Raw genomic sequence first — 25,922 nt, 5'->3', positions numbered from 1 at the left:
GAGACCCTGCAATGCTATGTGTTATCCCCAGCAGAAACAGTTTAAACACATAATTAAAGCAACAGAGCACTACTGATCCTGAGCATAAACAGACGCTGACCCAATCAGATTGGGTCAGTGGCAGTTTCTGCTTGTGACCAGCAGTTCTCTGATATAGATAGATAGATAGATAGATAGATAGATAGAATTTGTCTGCCCTTGAAACTCTGGCTCATAAATAATTTTAAGGAAATTTGTCAAGCACTATGGTAGAACATAAAGGTAACAATAAAAAGTATAACATAATTCAACTACCCACTAATGGGAAGATTATAAAGGGGCGCCAAACAAGAATATTAAAAACAATGCAATACAAACAAACAATCAAAGAAGGATAAAAACAACTAAAATAAATAGTATGTTTGATAATATAAGAGTCCAATAGTAAAAAACATAATTTATGCTTACCTGATAAATTCCTTTCTTCTGTAGTGTGATCAGTCCACGGGTCATCATTACTTGTGGGATATTAACTGCTCCCCTACAGGAAGTGCAAGAGGATTCACCCAGCAGAGTTGCTATATAGCTCCTCCCCTCTACGTCACCTCCAGTCATTCGACCAAGGACCAACGAGAAAGGAGAAGCCAAGGGTGTAGTGGTGACTGGAGTATAATTTAAAAAATATTTACCTGCCTTAAAAAACAGGGCGGGCCGTGGACTGATCACACTACAGAAGAAAGGAATTTATCAGGTAAGCATAAATTATGTTTTCTTCTGTTAAGTGTGATCAGTCCACGGGTCATCATTACTTGTGGGATACCAATACCAAAGCAAAAGTACACGGATGACGGGAGGGATAGGCAGGCTCTTTATACAGAAGGAACCACTGCCTGAAGAACCTTTCTCCCAAAAATAGCCTCCGAGGAAGCAAAAGTGTCAAATTTGTAAAATTTGGAAAAAGTATGAAGCGAAGACCAAGTTGCAGCCTTGCAAATCTGTTCAACAGAGGCCTCATTCTTAAAGGCCCAAGTGGAAGCCACAGCTCTAGTGGAATGATCTGTAATTCTTTCAGGAGGCTGCTGTCCAGCAGTCTCATAAGCTAAACGAATTATGCTACGAAGCCAAAAAGAGAGAGAGGTAGCAGAAGCTTTTTGACCTCTCCTCTGACCAGAGTAAACGACAAACAGGGAAGACGTTTGTCGAAAATCTTTAGTTGCCTGTAAATAAAATTTAAGGGCACGAACTACATCCAGATTGTGCAAAAGACGTTCCTTCCTCGAAGAAGGATTTGGGCACAAGGATGGAACAACAATCTCCTGATTGATATTCCTGTTAGTGACTACCTTAGGTAAGAACCCAGGTTTAGTACGCAGAACTACCTTATCCGAGTGAAAAATCAAATAAGGAGAATCACAATGTAAGGCTGATAACTCAGAGACTCTTCGAGCCGAGGAAATAGCCATTAAAAATAGAACTTTCCAAGATAACAACTTTATATCAATGGAATGAAGGGGTTCAAACGGAACACCCTGTAAAACGTTAAGAACAAGGTTTAAACTCCATGGTGGAGCCACAGCTTTAAACACAGGTTTAATCCTGGCCAAAGCCTGACAAAAAGCCTGAACGTCTGGAACTTCTGACAGACGCTTGTGTAACAGAATGGACAGAGCTGAGATCTGTCCCTTTAAGGAACTAGCGGATAACCCCTTTTCTAAACCTTCTTGTAGAAAAGACAATATCCTAGGAATCCTAACCTTACTCCAAGAGTAACCTTTGGATTCGCACCAATATAGGTATTTACGCCATATTTTATGGTAAATCTTTCTGGTAACAGGCTTCCTAGCCTGTATTAAGGTATCAATAACTGACTCAGAAAAACCACGCTTTGATAAGATCAAGCGTTCAATTTCCAAGCAGTCAGCTTCAGAGAAGTTAGATTTTGATGTTTGAAAGGACCCTGAATCAGAAGGTCCTGTCTCAGAGGTAACGACCAAGGTGGACAGAATGACATGTCCACCAGATCTGTATACCAAGTCCTGCGTGGCCATGCAGGCGCTATTAGAATCACTGATGCTTTCTCCTGTTTGATTCTGGCAATCAATCGAGGAAGCATCGGGAAAGGTGGAAACACATAAGCCATCCTGAAGGTCCATGGTGCTGTCAAGGCATCTATCAGGACCGCTCCCGGATCCCTGGATCTGGACCCGTAGCGCGGAAGCTTGGCGTTCTGTCGAGACGCCATGAGATCTATCTCTGGTTTGCCCCAACGTCGAAGTATTTGGGCAAAGACCTCTGGATGAAGTTCCCACTCCCCCGGATGAAAAGTCTGACGACTTAAGAAATCCGCCTCCCAGTTCTCCACTCCCGGGATGTGGATTGCAGACAGGTGGCAAGAGTGAGACTCTGCCCAGCGAATTATCTTCGATCCTTCCATCATTGCTAGGGAGCTTCTTGTCCCTCCCTGATGGTTGATATAAGCTACAGTCGTGATGTTGTCCGACTGGAACCTGATGAACCCCCGAGTTGTTAACTGGGGCCAAGCCAGAAGAGCATTGAGGACTGCTCTCAATTCCAGAATGTTTATTGGAAGAAGACTCTCCTCCTGATTCCATAGTCCCTGAGCCTTCAGAGAATTCCAGACAGCGCCCCAACCTAGTAGGCTGGCGTCTGTTGTTACAATTGACCAGTCTGGCCTGCTGAATGGCATTCCCCTGGACAGATGTGGCCGATAAAGCCACCATAGAAGAGAATTTCTGGTCTCTTGATTCAGATTTAGAGTGGAATGAAGGACACGGCATGCATTTTGAAGTTTTGTTAACCTGTCCTCTGTCAGGTAAATCTTCATTTCTACAGAATCTATCAGAGTCCCCAGGAAGGGAACTCTTGTGAGTGGAAAGAGAGAACTTTTCTCTTCGTTCACTTTCCATCCATGCGACCTTAGAAATGCCAGTACTATCTCTGTATGAGATTTGGCAGTTTGAAAGCTTGAAGCTTGTATCAGTATGTCGTCTAAGTACGGAGCTACTGAAATTCCTCGCGGTCTTAGTACCGCCAGAAGAGTGCCCAGAACCTTTGTGAAGATTCTTGGAGCCGTAGCCAGTCCGAATGGAAGAGCTACAAACTGGTAATGCCTGTCTAAAAAGGCAAACCTTAGATACCGGTAATGACTTTTGTGAATCGGTATGTGAAGGTAAGCATCCTTTAAATCCACTGTGGTCATGTACTGACCCTCTTGGATCATGGGCAAAATTGTTCGAATAGTTTCCATCTTGAACGATGGAACTCTTAGGAATTTGTTTAGGATCTTTAAATCCAAGATTGGCCTGAAGGTTCCCTCTTTTTTGGGAACTACAAACAGATTTGAGTAAAACCCTTGTCCTTGTTCCAACCGCGGAACTGGATGGATCACTCCCATTAATAAAAGATCTTGTACGCAGCGTAGAAACGCTTCCTTCTTTGTTAGGTTTGTTGACAACCTTGACAGATGAAATCTCCCTCTTGGGGGAGAGGATTTGAAGTCCAGAAGGTATCCCTGAGATATGATCTCTAACGCCCAGGGATCCTGAACATCTCTTGCCCAAGCCTGGGCGAAGAGGGAAAGTCTGCCCCCCACTAGATCCGGTCCCGGATCGGGGGCCCTCAATTCATGCTGTCTTAGGGGCAGCAGCAGGTTTTCTGGCCTGTTTGCCCCTGTTCCAGGACTGGTTAGGTTTCCAGCCTTGTCTGTAGCGAGCAACAGCTCCTTCCTGTTTTGGTGCAGAGGAAGTTGATGCTGCTCCTGCTTTGAAATTACGAAAGGAACGAAAATTGGACTGTCTAGCCTTGGCTTTGGCCTTGTCCTGAGGCAGGGCATGACCTTTACCTCCTGTAATGTCAGCAATAATCTCTTTCAAGCCGGGCCCGAATAAGGTCTGCCCTTTGAAAGGAATATTAAGCAATTTAGATTTAGACGTAACATCAGCTGACCAGGATTTCAGCCACAGAGCTCTGCGTGCCTGAATGGCGAATCCTGAATTTTTAGCCGCAAGTTTAGTTAAATGTACTACGGCATCTGAAATAAATGAATTAGCTAACTTAAGGAATTTAAGTTTGTGTGTGATGTCATCTAGTGTGGATGATTGAAGTGTCTCTTCCAGAGACTCAAACCAAAATGCTGCTGCAGCCGTGACAGGCGCAATACATGCAAGAGGTTGCAATATAAACCCTTGTTGAACAAACATTTTCTTAAGGTAACCCTCTAATTTTTTATCCATTGGATCTGAAAAAGCACAGCTATCCTCCACTGGGATAGTGGTACGCTTAGCTAAAGTAGAAACTGCTCCCTCCACCTTAGGGACCATTTGCCATAAGTCCCGTGTGGCGGCGTCTATTGGAAACATTTTTCTGAATATAGGAGGGGGTGAGAAAGGCACACCGGGTCTATCCCACTCCTTAGTAACAATGTCAGTAAGTCTCTTAGGTATAGGAAAAACGTCAGTACTCGTCGGTACCAGCAAAATATTTATCCAACCTACACATTTTTTCTGGGATTGCAACTGTGTTACAATCATTCAGAGCCGCTAATACCTCCCCTAGTAACACACGGAGGTTCTCAAGCTTAAATTTAAAATTTGAAATGTCTGAGTCCAGTTTATTTGGATCAGAACCGTCACCCACAGAATGAAGCTCTCCGTCTTCACGTTCTGCAAACTGTGACGCAGTATCAGACATGGCCCTTGCATTATCAGCGCACTCTGTTCTCATCCCAGAGTGATCACGTTTACCTCTTAGTTCTGGTAGTTTAGCCAAAACTTCAGTCATAACAGTAGCCATATCTTGTAATGTGATTTGTAATGGCCGCCCAGATGCACTCGGCGCTACAATATCACGCACCTCCTGAGCGGGAGATGCAGGTACTGACACGTGAGGCGAGTTAGTCGGCATAACTCTCCCCTCGTTGTTTGGTGAAATATGTTCAATTTGTACAGATTGACTGTTTTTTAAAGTAGCAACAATACATTTAGTACATAAATTTCTATTGGGCTCCACTTTGGCATTAACACATATAGCACAGAGATATTCCTCTGAATCAGACATGTTTAACACACTAGCAAATAAACAGCAACTTGGAAATACTTTTCAAAGTAATTTACAAATAATATGAAAACGAACTGTGCCTTTAAGAAGCACAGAAAAATATTATAACAGATAAAATAATTAAGTTATAGCATCAATCTTTGTCAGAATATACAGTTTTAGCAAAGGATTGTTCCCCTCAGCAAATGATAACTAACCCAGGCAGCAGAAAAAAATACACAAATAAACGTTTTTTATATCACAGTCAATACAATCAGCACAGCTCTGCTGTAATGATTACTTCCCTCAAAAAAGGCTTTGGAGATCCCTGAACTCTGTAGAGATGAACCGGATCATGCAGGAAGAAAATGAACCTCTGACTGAGTTTTTCTGATGCTTAGAAAAAGCGCCAAAAATCGCCCCTCCCCCACACACATAACAGTGAGAGGGATCAGTGAACTGCTCTAATTTAAATCAAAACTATTGCCAAGTGGAAAAATAGTGCCCAAAACATTTTTTCACCCAGTACCTCAGAGAAAAAAACGTTTTTACATGCCAGCAAAAAAACGTTTTACCTCAATAATTAATTGTCATTTAAAACCTATTGCAAGTCCCTGCAAAATAGGTTAAGTCTATGTATACAGTTTAAAAGCCAGAGAAGTACCATTTCCCAGAAAACTGAAGTGTAAAATATACATACATGACAGCCTGATATCAGCTACATCTACTGCATTCAAGGCTGAGTTTACATTATAACGGTATGGCAGGATTTTCTCATCAATTCCATGTCAGAAAATAATAAACTGCTACATACCTCTTTGCAGATTAATCTGCCTGCTGTCCCCTGATCTGAAGTTTACCTCTCCTCAGATGGCCGAGAAACAGCAATATGATCTTAACTACTCCGGCTAAAATCATAGAAAAACTCAGGTAGATTCTTCTTCAAATTCTACCAGAGAAGGAATAACACACTCCGGTGCTATTATAAAATAACAAACTTTTGATTGAAGATATAAAAACTAAATATATCACCATAGTCCTCTCACACATCCTATCTAGTCGTTGGGTGCAAGAGAATGACTGGGGGTGACGTAGAGGGGAGGAGCTATATAGCAACTCTGCTGGGTGAATCCTCTTGCACTTCCTGTAGGGGAGCAGTTAATATCCCACAAGTAATGATGACCCGTGGACTGATCACACTTAACAGAAGAAAAGGATTCCACTCTCAGGCTGCTCCACTTCCAATCTACAATAATAGATATTCTAGAAGGCACAAGAAAAAAAGGGGCATAACGTAATCTTGTTAAGTTAAAAAAATTGAAATTAAGAGAAGTATTGGATTCACACTTTATAATGGCACCAAAAACAATGGTGCAATAAGAGCAGGCCGGTACTCTTAGTCTCTAGCTGACTAGCACTCCAGTAAACTGCTCCCTGTATAAAGTGTACTGCAACAGGCTGTTTTCAGTATGTTTTTCACATCAGCAAACGTCCGGCTGATAATAAAGCAGGGGGTTCCACAAGATATATACTTAAACCATTCAAACAAAATGCATGTTAGACCACCACTGCACCAAGACAAATGGGGCTATCAACTCTGTAAATATGAATAATAAATAATAATAAATAATATTAATTTGCAACGTTCCCTAAAGACCTTTTTGTTCAGGGAAGCTCATCACCTGACTCATTAACAAATGAACTTCACTTACCTAACAGTTGCCCTCATTTATCTCCTCACTAATCATTCTCACCTTTGCAGTCCCCACCTCCTGTTTCCCATCCTCCTACCCATCTAGATTGTAAGTTCCCACGGGAATAGGGCCCTCAATTCCCCCTGTATTTGTATGTAAAATGTTGTTGTTTATTGTATTGTTTCTCGGCTGTACTTTTATCCTTGTACCCATGGGCAGCGCTGCGGAATCTGTTAGCGCTTTAGAAATAAAGAATAATAATAATATTATTATTAACAACGTGTTTCTCAGTCTGCTGTTTCTTCAGGTATAAAAAAGCCTCACTGGAGGGTCAGTCAGCTGGAGACAGGGTACCAGCCTGCGCTTATTGCACCATTGTTTTTGGTGCCATCATAAAGTGCAAGTCCTTTTCTTCTATGTTTTTTTACATATTAGAATTTTACAAGTTTACGCTATGTGGCGCCTCTTTTTCCTTTTGTCTTCAACAATAAAAAGTATAATATACACCTTTTGCATTTATGAAGCTGTAAAGTAAAAAAAAAGCAACCATTCACTATGTAGCGTTTTTTCCATCACACTGTGCAATTTAACATTGTTCTTTTACTACTCATCAGCCCATTTGAATTTTCTCAGGTTTTAAAAGACAATCATTGATCACATGATTTTCAACTAGTTATTTTCCGACTTTTATTGCTAATGCATCACGTGATCCTGAAACGATTATTATAAGCACTTTGGTGGGGCCCTGCTCCTCCTATATTCATTTTTGTCAAGGCTTTAAAATTACATGTTGATAATCATAGTATGTACCTCGGCTCACTGTATAGAAGACGCCTGGTGCCGTTAGTAACTGTTGCTGCTGTTGTCACAAACTGGCTCACGTTGACTGTTGTAGGAGTAACCGCATTTCTAGCAACACAGCGATTGTATATTGTCTAAAAGAGATTTCAAAAACACAGTGCAGTTAATGTAGTACACCTAATGTTCTTGTAACAAGAGGAATCTGAGACAAGAAGAACATATAGAATATCAGCATTCCACAGTAAATCAGCAAGTGTCAAATGATAATTTATATTATTCATTTTAAACCGCCCAGATTTATAAATATATTTCATATTAAAAAAATTCTCTTTATCTTTCATTGAAATGTTGCAATGTAATCAAAATATGAATATGATTTAAATATATTTCATAGAATGTAAACAAATAGCAATTTATTGTTGCAAATATATAACATCTCTACATTGTGCTTTATAGCTATCAAATGGTGTTTATCCCATTAATTCGGTGCAGACAAAATGCTATTAAAGGGACATGAAACCCAAAATTCTTCTTTCATGATTCAGATAGAACATACAATTTTAAACAATTGTCCAATTTTCTTCTTTGATCTAATTTGCTTAGTTCTCTTTGTATCCTTTGTTGAAAAGCACACCTAGTTCAAGAACTAGGAGCTAGCTGCAGATTGGCCTATCATTGGCTTAAATATGTGATCAGCTGACTCCCAATAGAGCATTAAAACCCAATTCAATAAAAAAAAATACCAAGTCTTCTCATACCAAGAGAATGAAGCAAAATTGTTTCATTTCCAGAATCCCCTTAACCTCACAACATTTACAAACAACTGCTTGCCCCACTTACAGTACTAACGTCCAGAGGAATGATAAAGACTATCAGGAAGCAGAGGTACCAGGCTAGCAGAGTTGCTACTATCACAAGTCTGTGCTGTTTCTTAAAGTCTCCATATCGGTGAAGTAGGAAAAGAGATAGAAAAAAAACAAACACAATCTCAATTCCGAGGGCTGCTCCACTCATTGTTGAAAAGTTTCTTCAGCTTCCACAAAGGCCACAGATGTAGAAATTCAGCACTAAAAGACAGAGAAATTTAAAAAAATAAATAAAAAAAATGAGATTTCCTTGTACTAAATGTTGAACGTTTCCATATTTTGGAATTGTGCAACTATGTTGCTTAAAGAGATTTTGTTATGTAATCACTACTCGGAACAATTTGGGCCCTATAAAAATGTTATGTACTGTATAAGCTTACCTTATACGTTTATAAATATTATGACTTATGTTCTACTATTTTAATTCAGGAAAAGGCTACTTATATGGGCACAGATTAGGTTGAGTTAGATTGATGTTACAAACATCTAGTTCCTGTTGCAACGTGTAAAGGTTTCATAGCAGGCACATAACAATGAAACATGGTGATTCTATGTTATTTATTACTCTACGATTAAATGCCAGCTGTTATCCAATATAGTTTATCTAAAGCCCGTCAGTTTACCTCACCTTAGACTTCCTTGATATGCATCAGTGTAAACTGTTTGAGTTGCTGATTTTGAGCCAATTTGTGTTTACTATTCCTTAAAGGGACAGATAACTCAAAATGTTTTATTGCTTAAAAAGATAGATAATCCCTTTATTACCCATTCCGCAGTTTTGCATAATCAACATGGTTATATTAATATAATATACTTTTAACCTCTGTGATTACCTTATAGCTAAGCATTTTTGACAGCCCTCTGATCACATTACTTTTTATCTATTAACTAGCATTTTAGCTGTGTTATGCAGAACAAACGGGCGTGAGCACAATGCTATTTATGGCCCACATGAACTAGCATTCGCCTGTTGTGAAAAGCAAATAAAGCATGTGATAAGAGGCTGTCTGTAGTGGCTTAGAAACAGGCAGACATTTGACTTCCATTTGGGGTGGAGCAAGTAGCAGGTGTTGCTGCTTGCATGTGCAGGGAGGATACTGCACGGATACCAGCGTTTCCCTAACCGACTGCCTTGTGGCACAGGGAGGCATCCGTGAGCTGGAGCCACAGAGCTAATGGTAGCTCACTGGAGGAAGTCGACTGTAGGTCTTTCCAGGCGTAGTGGCGCACGCCAGAGCAAAGAGGTAGGGGAGAGGAGAGGGGTGAAGAAACCGTTGTATACCTAGAGGGACAGAGGATGGTAAGAGCTGGTTTGTCTCTGTATACTGGGAGGATAAGTCAAAGCAGAAGATGGGCTCAAGGAACAAGAGTAGAAGACTGCTTTAAATGTGAGCCTTATGACTACAACTAAAGGGTGTCCCCTGATCGGCCATTTGTTTCTCTAAAGCTCAACCCAGGGCCCTTACAGAGGTAACACGCTGTCCCCCTGGTTTCAGGAATACAATACCTAAGGCCTAGTCCCCCCCTCTCCCCTTGGTGAATTATAATTTTCTGAGAGCAATTCAGTACTGCCTAACCGTACCTGGAGTATTTTGCTTTCTGTGAGTATATATATATATATATATATATATATATATATATATATACACATACATATACACAAAGATCGCGCACTCCCACTCGCCAACAATTACTCCAGACCAGGGTGCATAAGCAAATCATCAATATAGTCCAATAATATGCACTCTCTGGATTTAAGCACCGCACACTTTATTCAATCTCAGTATTGGGTACATATTGGTATATCTTGGGTATTAACCCCATAATAAAGCTGCAGTGAGTAGCTGGTGTAAATATCGGATATCGGCTTATTTATTATGATATATACATATGTGGCTCCTGCTAAAAGAGTTACCTCCATTGTTAATTGTAAATAATTCATAATCGTCATGATATCTGCAGTATCTGTCTGCTATCTACATACATAGCACTTGCTAGGAATCTCTGTTTTGGGTACATCTTGGTATATGCTGACCAGTAACATCATACGAGATTGGCTATGAGCTGACCTAAAAAATTTGGAACAGAGCTGCTTTAGAGTATTAACTGAACTTTGTTTGATTGGCTATGATATATCTGGGTAAATCCGGCTAAAAGAGTCATCTCGTTGGATTTGATGTGGCCAATCTTATACCTGTATGGTAGATGGAATATTTGTTCGCTATATCTGCACATAGCTATAGTTGGAGATTTCTTTAATGGGTACATCTTGGTATATGTTGAGTAGTAATTTTATAAAGAAGTGGCAGTTAGCAGATTTAAACACTTCAACTACAAGGCAAAAAGAGCTTTGGAATATAAGCTGAATCCTGGCTAAGGGACTAGGACATATATACGGGGATTCCCCTTAAAGAGATATCCCCTCCAGTCAGCTGGGAACAATTGATTTCAGATCACTCCCACATATTTGGAATCTCTATTTTTTTATAAGCAAATACAGCGTCTATTAAGAAATCTCATGTATTGGGTACATCCTTGGTATATGCTGAATAGTAATTCTACAAGGAAATCGTAGTGAGCAGACTCTGAAATACAGCGCAAATAGAGTTTGGGAGTAAACATTGTATCCTGGTTGTGTAACATATTTAGTGTCTGCAGAATTCTGTGTAAATCTTCGGTTATACCCTGAATGGGGAATATTATGATGCAATCTGTGAAGAATTAAGTTGTGAGTATGGTCAAAAATTGCAAAAGTCATAAGGGTTCCCTGAAAAATGTCATGTTGCATGTTGGTTTATCATTCTAAATAGCTACTACTGTTTGTATAAACTACAGATATGACAACTTGAGCTGTATAGAAATTTGAAACTCTGTGGGTTAAGGTAATTATATGACTATCTGCACATTTTCTTAAGAACCACCATGTAAATTGCATAGGGGTCTTGGGTCCCTCTATTGTAAAGGTAAGATTTATTGAAATTATAAATTATATATATACTAGTCCTAAAGCCCGTTCACACGGGCCATTTTTTGCATTACAGTGGTCCCACCCCTGGCTTTCTCTCCCTCCCACTCTCTTTTGCTTTCTCTCCCCCCCTCTCTCTCTCCATCTCCCCCTCTCTCTCTTTCTCTCTCCCCCTCTCTCTCTCCCCTCTCTCTATCTCACCCCTCTCTCTCTCTCTCTCCCCCCCTCTCTCTCTCGCCTCTCTCTGTCTCTCTCTCTCTCCCCCCCTCTCTCTCTCTCTCTCTCTCTCCCCTCTCTCTCGCCTCTCTCTGTCTCTCTCTCTCCCCTCTCTCTCGCCTCTCTCTGTCTCTCTCTCTCCCCTCTCTCTCTCTCTCCCCCCCTCTCTCTCTCCCCCTCTCTCTCTCTCCCCCCCCTCTCTCTCTCGCCTCTCTCTCCCCCCCTCTCTCTCTCTCGCCTATCTCTGTCTCTCTCTCTCCCCTCTCTCTCTCTCCCCTCTCTCTCTCTTTCTCCCTCCTCTCCCCCCCCCCCCCCCCCCACCCCCCCCCCCCCGCCTCGCTCTCCCCCCCCCCTCCTCTCCCCCCCCGCCCCCCCTCCTCTCCCCCCCCCCTCCTCTCCCCTCTCTCTCTCTCTCTCCCTCCTCTCCCCCCCCCCCCTCCTCTCCCCTCTCTCTCTCTCTCTTTCTCCCTCCTCTCCCCCCCCCCCCTCCTCTCCCCTCTCTCTGTCTCTCTCTCTCTCCCCTCGCTCTCTCCCCCCCCCCTCCTCTCTCTCCCCTCTCTCTGTCTCTCTCTCTCTCCCCCCCCCCCCCTCTCTCTCCCCCCCCCCCTCTCTCTCCCCCCCCCCTCTCTCCCCCCCCCCCCCTCTCTCTCCCCCCCCCTCCTCTCTCTCCCCCCCCTCCTCTCTCTCCCCCCCCCTCCTCTCTCTCCCCCCCCCCTCCTCTCTCTCCCCCCCCCTCCTCTCTCTCCCCCCCCCCTCCTCTCTCTCCCCCCCCCCTCCTCTCTCTCCCCCCCCCTCCTCTCTCTCCCCCCCCCCTCCTCTCTCTCCCCCCCCCTCCTCTCTCTCCCCCCCCTCCTCTCTCTCCCCCCCCCCTCCTCTCTCTCCCCCCCCCTCCCTCCTCCCCCCCCCCCCTCCTCTCCCTCCCCACCCTCTCTTCTCTCCCCTCTCCTCTCTCTCTCCCCCCCTCCTCTCTCTCCCCCCCCCCGCCTCTCTCTCCCCCCCTCCTCTCTCTCCCCCCCCCTCTCTCCCCTCGCTCTCTCTCTCCCCTCGCTCTCTCTCTCCCCCCTCTCTCTCTCTCTCCCCCCCCCTCCCCCCCCCTCTCTCCCCCCCCCCCTCTCTCCCCCCTCTCTCCCCCCCCTCCCTCTCCCCCCCCCCCTCTCTCCCCCCCCCCTCTCTCTCCCCCCCCCCCTCTCTCTCCCCCCCCCTCCCCCCCCCTCTCTCTCCCCCCCCCCCCTCCCCCCCCTCTCTCTCCCCCCCCCCCCCCTCCCCCCCCTCTCTCTCCCCCCCCCCTCTCTCTCCCCCCCCCTCTCTCTCCTTCCCCCCCCCTCCCCCCCTCTCTCTCCCCCCCCCCTCCCCCCCTCTCTCTCCTTCCCCCCCCCCCTCCCCCCCTCTCTCTCCCCCCCCCCCCCTCCCCCCCCCCCCTCCCCCCTCTCTCTCTCCCCCCCCCCTCCCCCCTCTCTCTCTCCCCCCCCTCTCTCTCTCCCCCCCCCCTCTCTCTTTTTTTTTATCGCATTTGGCAGTGAAATGGTGCCATGAAATATACCAAAATGGGCCTAGATCAATACTTTGTGTTGTCTTCGAAAATATATATATATATACATGTCAAGGGATATTCAAGGATTCCTGGCAGATATCAGTGTTCCAATGTAACTATCGCTAATTTGGAGAAAAAAAAGTGGTTTGGAAATAGCAAAGTGCTACTTGTATTTATTGCCCTATAACTTGCAAAAAAATCAAAGAACATGTAAACATTGGGTATTTCTAAACTCAGGACAAAATTTAGAAACTATTTAGCATGGTTGTTTTTTGGTGGTTGGAGATGTGTAACAGATTTTGGGGGTCAAAGCAGGGGCGAAACTACAGGGGGTGCAAAACGTTGACCTGCCACTGCCTGCACTGATATCATGTGAGTGTGACATGATGCTTCACTAGTGTCTCCGACTACAGGAATTAGTGTTTCTGTTTTACCCATTGGTGTTTGTGTGTGTGTGTGTGTGTGTGTATGTGACTGTGTGTGTATTTATGCATGTATGTATGTGTGTGTGTTTGTGACTGTGTGTGTATTTATGCATGTATGTATGTGTGTGTGTTTGTGAAACCAGCAAATTACAGACCTTGTTACTACAGCATGGGGGGGTGTAAACAGTGTCAGTCTATACAGTACCACTATATACAGTACGGGGGGGCTGGACTATGTCACAGACTACTGTGGTCACTTTATAAAGTACTGGGGCGGGTAGGGTCAGGCCAGCCATCTCACCGGCAGATTACAGACTGTGTCACTGACTCACTATATACAGTACTGATGGGTGAAACAGTGTCACTATATACAGTAATAGGGGATCAGACCATCTCACAGACTGTGGGCACAGGGTACCTCCTTTTGCAGACGTAATCTGATTCACATTTTTTTTCTGTGTTAAATGTAAAAAAAATAAAAAATAAAAAGATAAAATATCAAATTCACTTTTTTTGGGGGGGGGGAGGTCCTTCTTAGATTTTTGCACCTGGGGCCTGTGGTTTCTAGTTACGCCTCTGGGTCAAAGTTAGAAAAACTGTGTTGTTTTTTTCCCCCATTTTTTCATCATATTTTATAATTGTTTTTATAGTAAATGATAAGATATATTGAAAATAATGGTATCTTTAGAAAGTCCATTTATTGGCGAGAAAAACAGTAAATAATATTTGTGGGTACAGTAAATGAGTAAGAGGAAAATTACAGCTAAACACAAACATCGCAGAAATTTAAAAATAGCCTTGGTCCCAAACGGTCAGAAAATGGAAAAGTGCTGTGGTCCTTAATGGGTTAAATAAAGCCAAACATTTTCTTTAACTTTATCCCACCCACATAATTTACATGAAATCACTAAGGAGAAAATATCTGCTAAAGGACAGGAACATACAATGATCCCAAAAAAGAAACCATTATCATCTGGCTCTGTTGGGTGGTGATTCTATACACTTACAGATGAAGAAATAAGCACAATGCAGGTGAAACCAGAAAGATACAGAAACATACAATTAGTGGGGAACAATGCACCTGGTCAGGCATGGACCAGAGCTCAGCCCACACCGGTATGCTCCAGCAATCAAAGTGACAGTCCACAGGTGCATCTTCACTATAACAAGTTTTGTAGTACATAAGTATAGGCTCAATGATAAGTTCTTAATGATAAATGAATTTGGGGAAATGCTGATTTATACTACCTTAAAAGGGACACTGAACCCATTTTTTTTCTTTTGTGATTCAGATAGAGCATGCAATTTTAAGCAACTTTCTAATTTACTCCTATTATCAATTTTTCTTCATTCTCTTGCTATCTTTTATTTGAAAAAGAAGGCATCTAAGCTTTTTTTGGTTCAGTACTCTGGAAATCACCTTTTTTTTTATTGGTGGATGAATGTATCCACCAATAAGCAAGGACAACCCAGGTTGTTCACCAAAAATGGGCTGGCATCTAAACTTACATTTTTGCATTTCAAATAAAGATACCAAGAGAATAAAGAAAATTTGATAGTGGAAGTAAATTAGAAAGTTGCTTAAAAATGTCATGCTCTATCTTAATCACAAAAGAAAAAAATTGTGTTCAGTGTCCCTTTAATGTGAAAAGTCAATACAAAATCTGGACTTCCCAAGTAAAAACAAATAATTGAACTTTCTGTTGTAAAATATATTACCAGAGTTAAAGGGACATGAAATCCCAGAAAATGATTTCATGATTCAGGTAGTTTACTTCCGTTATCAAATTTGTTTCATTCTCTTGTTCTCTTGGTATCCTTTGTTGAAGGAACACCAGTGCACTACTGGTTTCTAACCGAACACATGGATGAGCCAATGACAATCAGTATAAATATATATATAAAACACACCGGAGTTTGGAAAAATAAAAATTAACTTTTAATATACCATTAATATACAGAGGGAGATTGCATGATGTTTCGGTGGTGTACTGGCACCTTTATCAAATGTTCCCAAAGTAAAGACAGTCCCAAGGTTAATCCATCCTCAGAGTGATGTCCCACAGCGAAAAGTATATATAGTATATACCACTTTTTTCCCAACATTAGCGATAGTTACATTGGAACGCTGATATCTGTCCGGAATCCTTGAATATCCCTTGACATGTATATATTTTTAAACTCAGGACAAAATTTAGAAACCATTTAGCATGGGTGTTTTTTGGTGGTTGTAGATGTGTAACAGATTTTGGGGGTCAAAGTTAGAAAAAGTGTGTTTTTTCCATTTTTTCCATCATATTTTATAAAAAAAAATTATAATAAATGATAACACATGAAGATAATGGTATCTTTAGAAAGTCCATTTAATGGCGAGAAAAACGGTATATAATATGTGTGGGTACAGTAAATGAGTAAGAGGAAAATTACAGCTAAACACAAACACTGCAAAAAAGTAAAAATAGCATTGGTCCCAAATGGATAGAGAATGGAAAAGTGCTGTGGTCCTTAACCCCTTAATGACCGAGGACGTGCAGGGTACGTCCTCAAAAAAAAAGGCAGTTAACGCCTGAGGACGTACCCTACGCGTCCTCGGTGTGGAAAGCAGCTGGAATCGATCCTGCTCGCTTCCAGCTGCTTTCCGGTTATTGCAGTGATGCCTCGATATGGATGCATCCTGCAATAACATTTGGTAGCCATCCGATGCAGAGAGAGCCACTCTATGGCCCTCTCTGCACCGGAGATCGGTGGCGCCCTGGTCATGTGGAGGGGGGCGGGATCGTGGGCGTGCACGGGAGGGCGGGCGCGTGCACGGGGAGGGGAGCGGGTGGGAACTGCTACACTACAGAAAAAGCTGTAAGAAAAAATGTTGAAAAAAGGGAATAGAAGTAAAACAAAAACGATCAGTGAGTTGGTGGGGGTTTGTCTGTGTGTGTGTGGGGGGGAAGCTACACTACAGAAAAAGAAAAAACTTATCACTACACTAAAGCTAAAATTAACCCTGCAAGCTCCCTACAAACTACCTAATTAACCCCTTCACTGCTAGCCATAATACACGTGTGATGCGCAGCAGCATTTAGCTGCCTTCTAATTACCAGAAAGCAACGCCAAAGTCATATATGTCTGCTATTTCTGAACAAAGGGGATCCCAGAGAAGCATTTACAACCATTTGTGCCATAATTGCACAAGCTGTTTGTAAATAATTTCAGTGAGAAACCTAAAATTGTGAAAAATTTAAAGTTTTTTTTAATTTGATCGCATTTGGTGGTGAAATGGTGGCATGAAATATACCAAAATGGGCCTAGATCAATACTTGGGGTAATCTACTACCCTACACTAAAGCTAAAATTACCCCAAAAAGCTCCCTACATGCTCCCTAATTAACCCCTTCACTGCTGGGCATAATACACGTGTGGTGCACAGTGGCATTTAGCGGGCCTTCTAATTACCAAAAAGCAACACCAAAGCCATATATGTCTGCTATTTCTGAACAAAGGGGATCCCAGAGAAGAATTTACAACCATTTATGCCATAATTGCACAAGCTGTTTGTAAATAATTTCAGTGAGAAACCGAAAAGTTTGTGAAAAAATTTGTGAAAAAGTGAACGATTTTTTTGTATTTGATCGCATTTGGCGGTGAAATGGTGGCATGAAATATACCAAAATTGGCCTAGATCAATACTTTGGGATGTCTACTAAAAAAATATATACATGTCAAGGGATATTCAGGGATTCCTGACAGATATCAGTGTTCTAATGTAACTAGCGCTAATTTTGAAAAACAATGGTTTAGAAATAGCAAAGTGCTACTTGTATTTATTGCCATATAACTTACAAAAAAAAAGCAAAGAACATGTAAACATTGGGTATTTCTAAACTCAGGACAAAATTTAGAAACTATTTAGCATGGGGTTTTTTTTGGTGGTTGTAGATGTGTAACAGATTTTGGAGGTCAAAGTTTAAAAAAGTGTGTTTTTTTCCATTTTTTCCTCATATTTTATAATTTTTTTTATAGTAAATTATAAGATTTGATGAAAATAATGGTATCTTTAGAAAGTCCATTTAATGGTGAGAAAAACGGTATATAATATGTGTGGGTACAGTAAACGAGTAAGAGGAAAATTACAGCTAAACACAAACACTTCAAAAATGTAAAAATAGCCTTGGTCCCAAATGGACAGAAAATGGAAAAGTGCTGTGGTCATTAAAGGGTTACATTTGTATGGTCTGTCTAAAGCATGAATATCTATTTATGACTTTACTGTTCCTTTAAGCTTCCAGTTGAACACAGATGATGATTTGAGTTGCAGTATGCATACCTATCATAACTGGTTTAGCAGCCAAGTCAATGCCCTGCAGCTCCTCAGCGTTAACTTAAACATAACGCCCCTTTAAATATTTTATATACATATTTACCAAGGGTCATTAGTGTAGAAATAAAACATCATTCAGTATTTCATTATAGTATTAACATCCAGATAAATCCATCTCAATTACACTAGTGTATATAGGCCTACATATTTCCCAGTAGTGCAGCAATCATTTAAAGTCACAAATAAAAAGCAATGAGGTGACAAAGAAAACTGCAAGGCAAGGGCCAAGCGAGACCAAACAAGCTCTACAACATGAACACATCATATAGCTATAATAGTTAGCCATTACTGTTCAAGGCTCTCAATATATGAGTAATATGATGTGTAACCACTGGAAAGATGTAGGTAACAGATAATATCTATATTAAACAGGTCCATTCATCATTTGGAACAACTGGGTGAGAAAATGTTATACTTAATGGAAGTCCAGCCAGGCTTTTAAAATAACTCCTGTTTTAACCCACTTGGTGCCACAGACAGGGTGTGAGAATCATTGTGCTCTCTTCCACAATCAGGGGTTAAAAAAACCCCAAATGGCTCAAAACCCTGCCTCATAGGTTGCTGGTTTTCTGTGTACATAGGGGGAGGAGCTTGTCATTATGTATTTATCTACTGACATTACCTATAACATACAGGTAAAATGATGCACTGTTCTCTGACATCCCTCACCTGACCCTCTGGCCACGGCAAATCCTTCTGTTTGTCTGCCGGTGACATGCCCTGTCGGTCCCAATCTTCAGTCCTCTTTAGGTGCCCTGTTCTCAGATTTCAACAGAGCATTCAGCTGACACAAGGCAAGCGATGAACTGAAGCAGACGTCACTTCCGGTCAACTTCCAGAGGAACAGTGGTATTACAACACTCGGTATCACATCACACGAAACAGCTGGTGGCCATGATTGTTAAGGGCGGAAGAATATGTTTGCCCATCTCGTGCAGAAGTGGGTGGTCCACGTTCAACGATTGTACACAGAGGGCGGAGAAGTTAGAATGACGTGCAGTGATTGTCAGTGAACACAGTATATTGCAACAATGTTGGTAAATTTGTAACATACAAAGTCAGGATTGCAATCATACAATAAACATGGTTACAATAGCTAAGTGTTCATACAACACTGACACACTTTGGTTTATCATATATATATATATATATATATATATATATATAAATAACAAGAGTATTGCATTGGTCAATGATACTTTTTTATTGGACTAACTAGTCTTCCTTTTTCAAGTCTGAAGCAATACTGACTGTGTGTGTATATATATATATATATATATATATATATATATATATATATATATATATATTTATATATATATGTGTGTATGTGTGAAGGGTTACATTACAACGCCACCATTTGATATTCACTACTCTCAGGTAGTAACCATGCACGCGCACTACCCCAGCTAGTACACCAACTTACACGGTTTTCTTCCTGTCATGCGCAATGCAAGTGCGGAATTTCACTACGTCATTGATTTGCTCGGGCGCGGGAAGCTTTGGATAGAGATATATTTATCGGACTGGGCGCACTGAAGATGCTGAGGTAAACATCTGGGGCGTTAAATTATGCTTTTGAATCGGGCAGATTACCGATCAGCGAGAGCGGAGAGACTAATAATTTTATTATCCACAGAGGGACGTGATTATCAAGTTTTTTTCTCCCTAAAGAGGGGGCAACGCTAAATCGTTCTATTGTTGCGCGCACCAGTGGCTGCTATTGCAATATCTCGTGTGTGAGAGTGACTCTTGGGAGTCCGTGAGGTTTATTAGAAATACCGAGATGACTGCTGGCCAGTTCTAACGTATTAGAGACCGTGCCCGTTATAGGATTGTGAATGCGCTTATAAATGCCGGGTGATTTAATGGCGGTAACCAGTGTTTATGTAAATAGAGGATCTAGCCGAAAGCGTTTGCCTCATTGACCGAAAAGAGAGGTTCACAAACTCTTTGTCCTTATTGTTTCCAGCCATTTTTATCTGGTTGCAGTAAAACCTGCACGTAAATACTTAGCGCACTGTTTAGAAATATTGGTTGCATTTTCATTTCATAGGTTACTAAATGTGAAGTTACTCATACACTGACTTGTGTACTATTAAAGGGAGATTCCAGCCTAAATGTGTATTTAAGTGTGCACCAGCATTTTAAACACAGCATTTGCTCACAGAAACTTAGGTGCTTGTACCATCTGGTAATGACTCAATTTGTTAAATGCTGACACCCACTGGTGCTCTGAGCAGCTGCAGTATTTAAAATGCTGGTGCACTGAGAATATCTAGCTATTCTTCACATGCAGAAAATAACACTAACACTACAACAGTGATAACTTTTACTAGAAGCCTTTTTGCCAATACAGGTAAATTGCGAATAATATGTTTCTATTCAAAGATGTACTTAACCTTTTCCTGCCATTATGCCGTTGTATTCCGGCACAACTGCGCTGGGCTTTAAAGTCGTTAAGACGGAATACGTCATAGGCAACGGCTGTCCTGAAGCCTACTGCGCTTGCAGGATTTGGTCGCGGTATGGAGGGCGTTCCTAATGTCGTAGGGATGCCCCCCAGACCCTATCCCATAATTGAAATCTCGCGTGATTTCAGTTTGTCTACATCTGAACGTTCCGATGTAGACTTTATAACCCAGTCACGAAAGGGTTAAAGTGAATTTAAATGATAAAGTGTCAGTTTTTAAAAAAAAATCCGATTAAAAACGGGCACTTTAATTCATCAAAATTTACATTTCACTCGTGTTGTGAAAATACTTATCTTTTAATCTTGACAGCTGCTCCAGAGATTCCCCCGGTCGTCTCAAGCCTCTTCATTCGTCAGAAATATGAGAGATGGGTCATCCTCCAATCACGGCTCCCCCTGGGGGAATCGGTGCCTGATTCAACGCCATGATTGGAGGAAGCCAGATTCCTCATCTTAGATCCGGGAAGAGACTTTGCGACGGGCGAGGTAAACAATGAAGCGGTTGTCAAGATTAAAAGTATTTTCACAACACAAGTGAGATGTACATTTTGATGAATTAAAGTGCCCCTGTTTTTAATCGGATTTTTAAAAACCAGGCACTTTATCATCTAAATTTATTCACTTTAAAGGGACATTCCAGTCAAAATTTAAATGCACATAGATTTATTACATCTTTGAATACAAACATATTTGCAGTATAAATGTATTGGCAAAAATGCTTCTAGTAAAAGTTATCACTGTTTTAGTGTTAACATTTTTCTCTGCGTGTGCATGTGAAGCATAGCTAGATATTCTCAGTGCACTAGCACTTTAAGTAATGCAGCTGCTCAGATCATCAATGGGGCTTGTATCATGTCAGCAATTAACAAATTGAGTCATTACCAGATGGCACAATCACCTTAGGCTCTCTGAGCAAGTGCTGTGTATAAAATGCTGGTGCACGGTGCATACTTAAATACACTTTTGAAACAGCTATAGCTTTTATTAGAAGCATTTTTGCTAATGCATGTATATTACTAAATTGCTTCTGTTCAATACCGAAATGCACCCTTGTGGTTTCCAATTTTGGCAGAAATGTCCATTTAAAGGGATTGTCTAGTCAAACTTTAAACTTTTGATTCAGATAGAGCATGCGATTTTTAAGCAACTATCTAATTTACTCCTATTATAATTTGTTCTTCTTTCTCTTGGTATCTTTATTTGAAAAATCTAAATGTAAGGAGCCAGTCCATTTTTGGTTCCGTAGCGCTTGCTGATTGGTGTCTAAATGTAGCCACCAATCAGCAAGTGCTACCCAGGTGCTGAATCAAAAATGAGCCAGCTCCTAAGCTTAAAGGGACAGTCTAGTCAAAATTAAACTTTCATTATTCAGATAGGACTGGTAATATTACTCAACTTTTCAATTTACTTTTATCATCAAATTTGAAACTAAACATAGGGAGGCTCATATGCTAATTTCTAAGGCCTTGAGGACTGCCTCTTATCACTTTTTTTTTTTTTTTTTTTTTTTAACCCTTTGAGTGCTAAGAACTTCCCAGCTGGGTGCTAAGCTGTTTTAAAGGTTTTTTTTAAATATATATATTTTTGTAACTCAGATCCCCAATACACACACTGTTGGAAAGGTTAGGCAATTACCTTTCCAACGGTGGGTCTTGTGGGTCTGTAGCTGCTTAGATGCCTGAGATACAGGCTTCTAAGTAGTATGTCCCCTGCTCCTATACTTAATATTGTGATTTATAAATAAAGTTGCGCGGTGATGTCACTGCACATAACCTGAAGCCCCGGCGATGCCTGTCACTATGCAGGCCCAATCGCCGGGGTAGAAGCGGGTGGGAGTCCCCAGATCTCCCTCAAGGTGGGAAAGTGCTAGCGACGGCTCTGAGCCGTCGTTAGCACCAGAGTGGGAAACTCTGCAACGGTTCAGAGCCGTTGTTGGCACTCGAGGGGTTAAATTGCTTTTCACAAGAGACTGTGGACCATATAGATAACACTGTGTTCTGGCACAGGGAGTTATTTAAGAGTTGGCACAAGACAATGCTAAATGCAAGTCAATAGATTTTATGTAGTCAGTTATGTGATCAGGGGGCTGTCAGAAGGTTCTTAGATACAAGGTAATCAGAGGTAAAAAGTATGTGTTGGTTTTGCAAAACTGGGGAATGGGTAATAAAGGGATTATGCATCTTTTAAAACAATAACATTTCTATTGTAGACTGTTCCTTTAAATTTACCTTTTCGAATAAAGATACAGAGAGAACAAATAAAAATGAATAGGAGTAAATTAGAAAGTTCCTTAAAATTCCATGCTCTATCTAAATCATGAAAGTGAAATTTCCTTGTCGAGATTTGCTAGCCTCTCAGTGCACATGCTGCTCCTTACATAGTCTAATTCAACGCATTCATTTCAACATATGTGGAGTGCAATTTATGTAATTCTGAGCATGCACACTCAGAAGGTAGCAAAATCCGACAGATTACCGACTCGTAAGCATAAGTCCTTGCTTTGCAACCAAAGATACTAAGAAAAATGAATAGAAGTAGATTAGAAAGTGTTTTAAAATCGCTTGCTCTATCTGAATCATGACAAAACAAATGTTGGTTTTTTATATCCTTTTAATAGTGCAAAGGAAAATTTTGACTTGGCCTCTCAATACTAAAGATAAGAAAATAAGTTTTTAAATAATAGTTGTCCGTTGCAATTTTTTTACTTTTCCCGGACTAGTGATTTTTTTTCCCTCCCTATAGAGATGTGTATGTATATCCTGCAGTAACGATTTAGACCGCTGCTTCTCTACCCTTTTCTCCACCTCTTAGGTGGAGAATTTTAATCTCCCCGGTCTCCTCCGACAAAGGAGAATGACAGCTCCTGCCCACGCGTGATTGGCAGTGCGCGGGCAGGAGGTGGGATTGCACCTGATCACAAAATAGCGCTCGTGTGCAATGTTAAATTCCGGCAGCGGATTGCTTCCTGCCAGAGGAGAGCTGCTGCGAATGTGTACGTCCCTGTCTGCTTTTACTTATAGTGTAATTCCAATGTTTCAGCACTATACTGGGGCCTTTTTCAAGGCAACACAATATGTACAAAACAGACTTTAAAGTGATGGTAAATTTTAGTAAATCTCCTGCACTTTCTATGAAACCTATCCGTTGTTTAGCTTAGTCACCAACTTTTTAAACCTTCAATATAACTGTTAGTAAGAGATCGCAATGTTTTTAAACATTTCTTACTGTTCCTCGCTCCTCCCATCTCCGACTTCCTGCTTCAATATCGCCTTAGACTAGAGAGCGATCCCACCCGCTCCCTACATCACAACTCAAGGCTCGCTCCCGTGAGGCAGCTTTGTGCTTCCGCAAACAAATGGCGACGTCACCTTGTAATGAATTTAGCGCATTAGCGAAAACGTCACAATGAATTACAAGATTACAAGATACTATTGTTAATCAAAGACGTAAATTAGCGGTTACGGGAGCGTGCATGATCAGTGGGTGTATGACATAGAGTGACGGCCGTCTAACGGCCTAATTTTAAACTGGTTGAAATAAAAATGTGACCACTGTGTAATAAAAAAAAAAAAAAAAAAATGGGCTGCATATATGACTGTTAAAAAAATAATAGTTTATAAAGCTTATAACTTAGTTTTGATATTGGGGGGGGAATGATGAATTACAGGTATACCTCACTTTACAGCGCTTTGCTAATACAGCGCTTTGTGGAGCTGAAGTTCAGCCTCCAAGGATTTTGAAACAGTGCTGTAATCATTGTGAGATTGCAAGAAAAGTAACTGGCACCAATTTATTATGCTTAGTTCACTCTGTTTACATCATTACAGTGCAAACTGTGTCTCAGTGCTATAGTCTGGCAAATTGTACTACAGTAATTGGCACTATTTTACAGGTACAGTATTTATTGAATACTAATTGAATACTGTGCGGTGCTAGTGTTAAACTAAACATAGCACTATTGCACACCTAATATATGTTAGTTCAAACATGTTTTCAAGTCTTTAAACACACTGGTAAGTGAAAAGAAAGCTAAAACTGCCTTGTTTCACTTTAAGGCGGTTTTCACTTTACAGCGGGGCTCCGGTCCCTAACCCGCTGTATGAGCGGGGTATACCTGTAATCTATTTCATTCATTGAGTATAATAGCAAATAGCATAACTTTACCTTCACCTTAAAGGGATAGGAAACACAAAATGTTTCTTTCATCATTCAGATAGAGAATACAATTTTAAACAACTTTCCAATTTACTTCTATTTAATTTGCTTCTCTTGTTTTCCTTTGTTGAAAGGTTTATCTAGGCAAGCTCAGGAGTAGCAGAGAACCTAGGTTCTAGCTGTTGATTTGTGGCTGAATATTTCAATTGTGATTGGCTCACCCATGAGTTCACTTAAAAACTGTGCATTGTTCCTTCAACAAATGATACCAAGAGAATGAAACATATTAGATAATAGAAGTAAATTAGAAAGTTGTTTAAAATTGTATTTTCTATCTGAATCATGAGAGAAAAAAATTGGGTTTCATGTCCCTTTAAATACCACTCATTAAACACAGCTGCTTACTCTGACTCATCATCACTCTGGTTACTAGCAAACATACAGTTCCACCACCATCTACTGGTCAACTTCTATATAGCAACCCTTGCTTTTTTATGTTGGATTGTTTGCTAAAAAATGAACAAAGGAACATTGATGTCAAAAGTAACTTGCATTATAACGTGACATATACCATATAATATATGGCATATATAATTGCTGAAAGCAAGACTAAGAAACATAGGTATTCAATCCCTTTTGGTAACATCTAACTCCACTATCCAAAATGATTCCTTTCGTAAGAATAATTTCTTACAATCACCTCCTTTTTTTTTACCTGAGGAATCTGATCAATGGGACAGCATTTTAAAGAAGCCAATGGATGTTTGTGGTCCAAAAAAATGTTGTGCCACTGGCTGATCAGTTTTGGTTGCATCTAGTGCCTGTCTATGTACAAAACAGAGTGGTATTTAAAGGCTGTTTTGTACATAGTTGTTACCTTCAAAAGGCCCCAGTGCAGGGCTAAAACGTTAGAATTACACTGTGAGGTCAATTTTATCAATCCAGGGCTGACTGGTGTAAGTATTTGCCCCTGTCCGCCCAAGCTCTCTGCTGGCGGGCAGCAATCCGCTGTTGTAAATTAACATAGTACAAGAGCGCTCCTTTATGCTCTTGTGCAACTCTGCTCGCGCACAGCTAGTCACGCACCGGCAGGAGCTGTCACCTAAGAGGTGGAGAACAGGGTAGGGAGGCCGCTGCTTGATAAATCCTATCTGCAGGTTCTCTTGTATATGTGTATACCCTTATAGGAACCGCTAGTTGTTTAACAATTAACCCTATACTCTGGTGCCGGATAAAGGGATCTATAGTGAGGATTAGGTTCCCCACAATTTTCTCTGTTCTGATTTATTATCTAATCAACTCTGTTCCCCCCCGAGCACAGTGCTGATCTGATATTAACTCTTAAATCGGATCACTCGAATGAGTCAGTGGAAATAAGTGGAGTGCAAAT

General features: G+C 41.2%; 2 protein-coding genes across 2 annotated transcripts in view; one reads left to right on the top strand and one right to left on the bottom strand.

Moving 5' to 3' along the window:
• LMBRD2 (LMBR1 domain containing 2) overlaps positions 1–18,767 on the bottom strand; it is a 71,332-nt gene extending 52,565 nt beyond the window's left edge. The window contains exons 1-3 of the mRNA XM_053701207.1: positions 18,574–18,767; positions 8,370–8,596; positions 7,539–7,663 (exon numbers count right to left, since the gene is read on the bottom strand). Of these exons, the coding sequence (XP_053557182.1) occupies positions 7,539–7,663; positions 8,370–8,543 (299 nt within the window). The 5' untranslated portion in view covers positions 8,544–8,596; positions 18,574–18,767. The remainder of the gene's footprint in view (positions 1–7,538; positions 7,664–8,369; positions 8,597–18,573) is intronic.
• A 635-nt stretch (positions 18,768–19,402) lies between these two features.
• The window catches only part of SKP2 (S-phase kinase associated protein 2), a 52,829-nt gene continuing 46,309 nt past the window's right edge, over positions 19,403–25,922 (top strand). Inside the window, exon 1 of the mRNA XM_053700425.1 lies at positions 19,403–19,453. Within this exon, the coding sequence (XP_053556400.1) occupies positions 19,446–19,453 (8 nt within the window). The 5' untranslated portion in view covers positions 19,403–19,445. The remainder of the gene's footprint in view (positions 19,454–25,922) is intronic.

The sequence above is a fragment of the Bombina bombina genome, chromosome 2 (assembly GCF_027579735.1).
Source record: "Bombina bombina isolate aBomBom1 chromosome 2, aBomBom1.pri, whole genome shotgun sequence".
Classification (NCBI taxonomy): domain Eukaryota; kingdom Metazoa; phylum Chordata; class Amphibia; order Anura; family Bombinatoridae; genus Bombina; species Bombina bombina.
The sequence above is the reverse complement of the archived record's forward strand: the minus strand, read 5'-3'. Positions and strand labels throughout refer to the sequence as shown.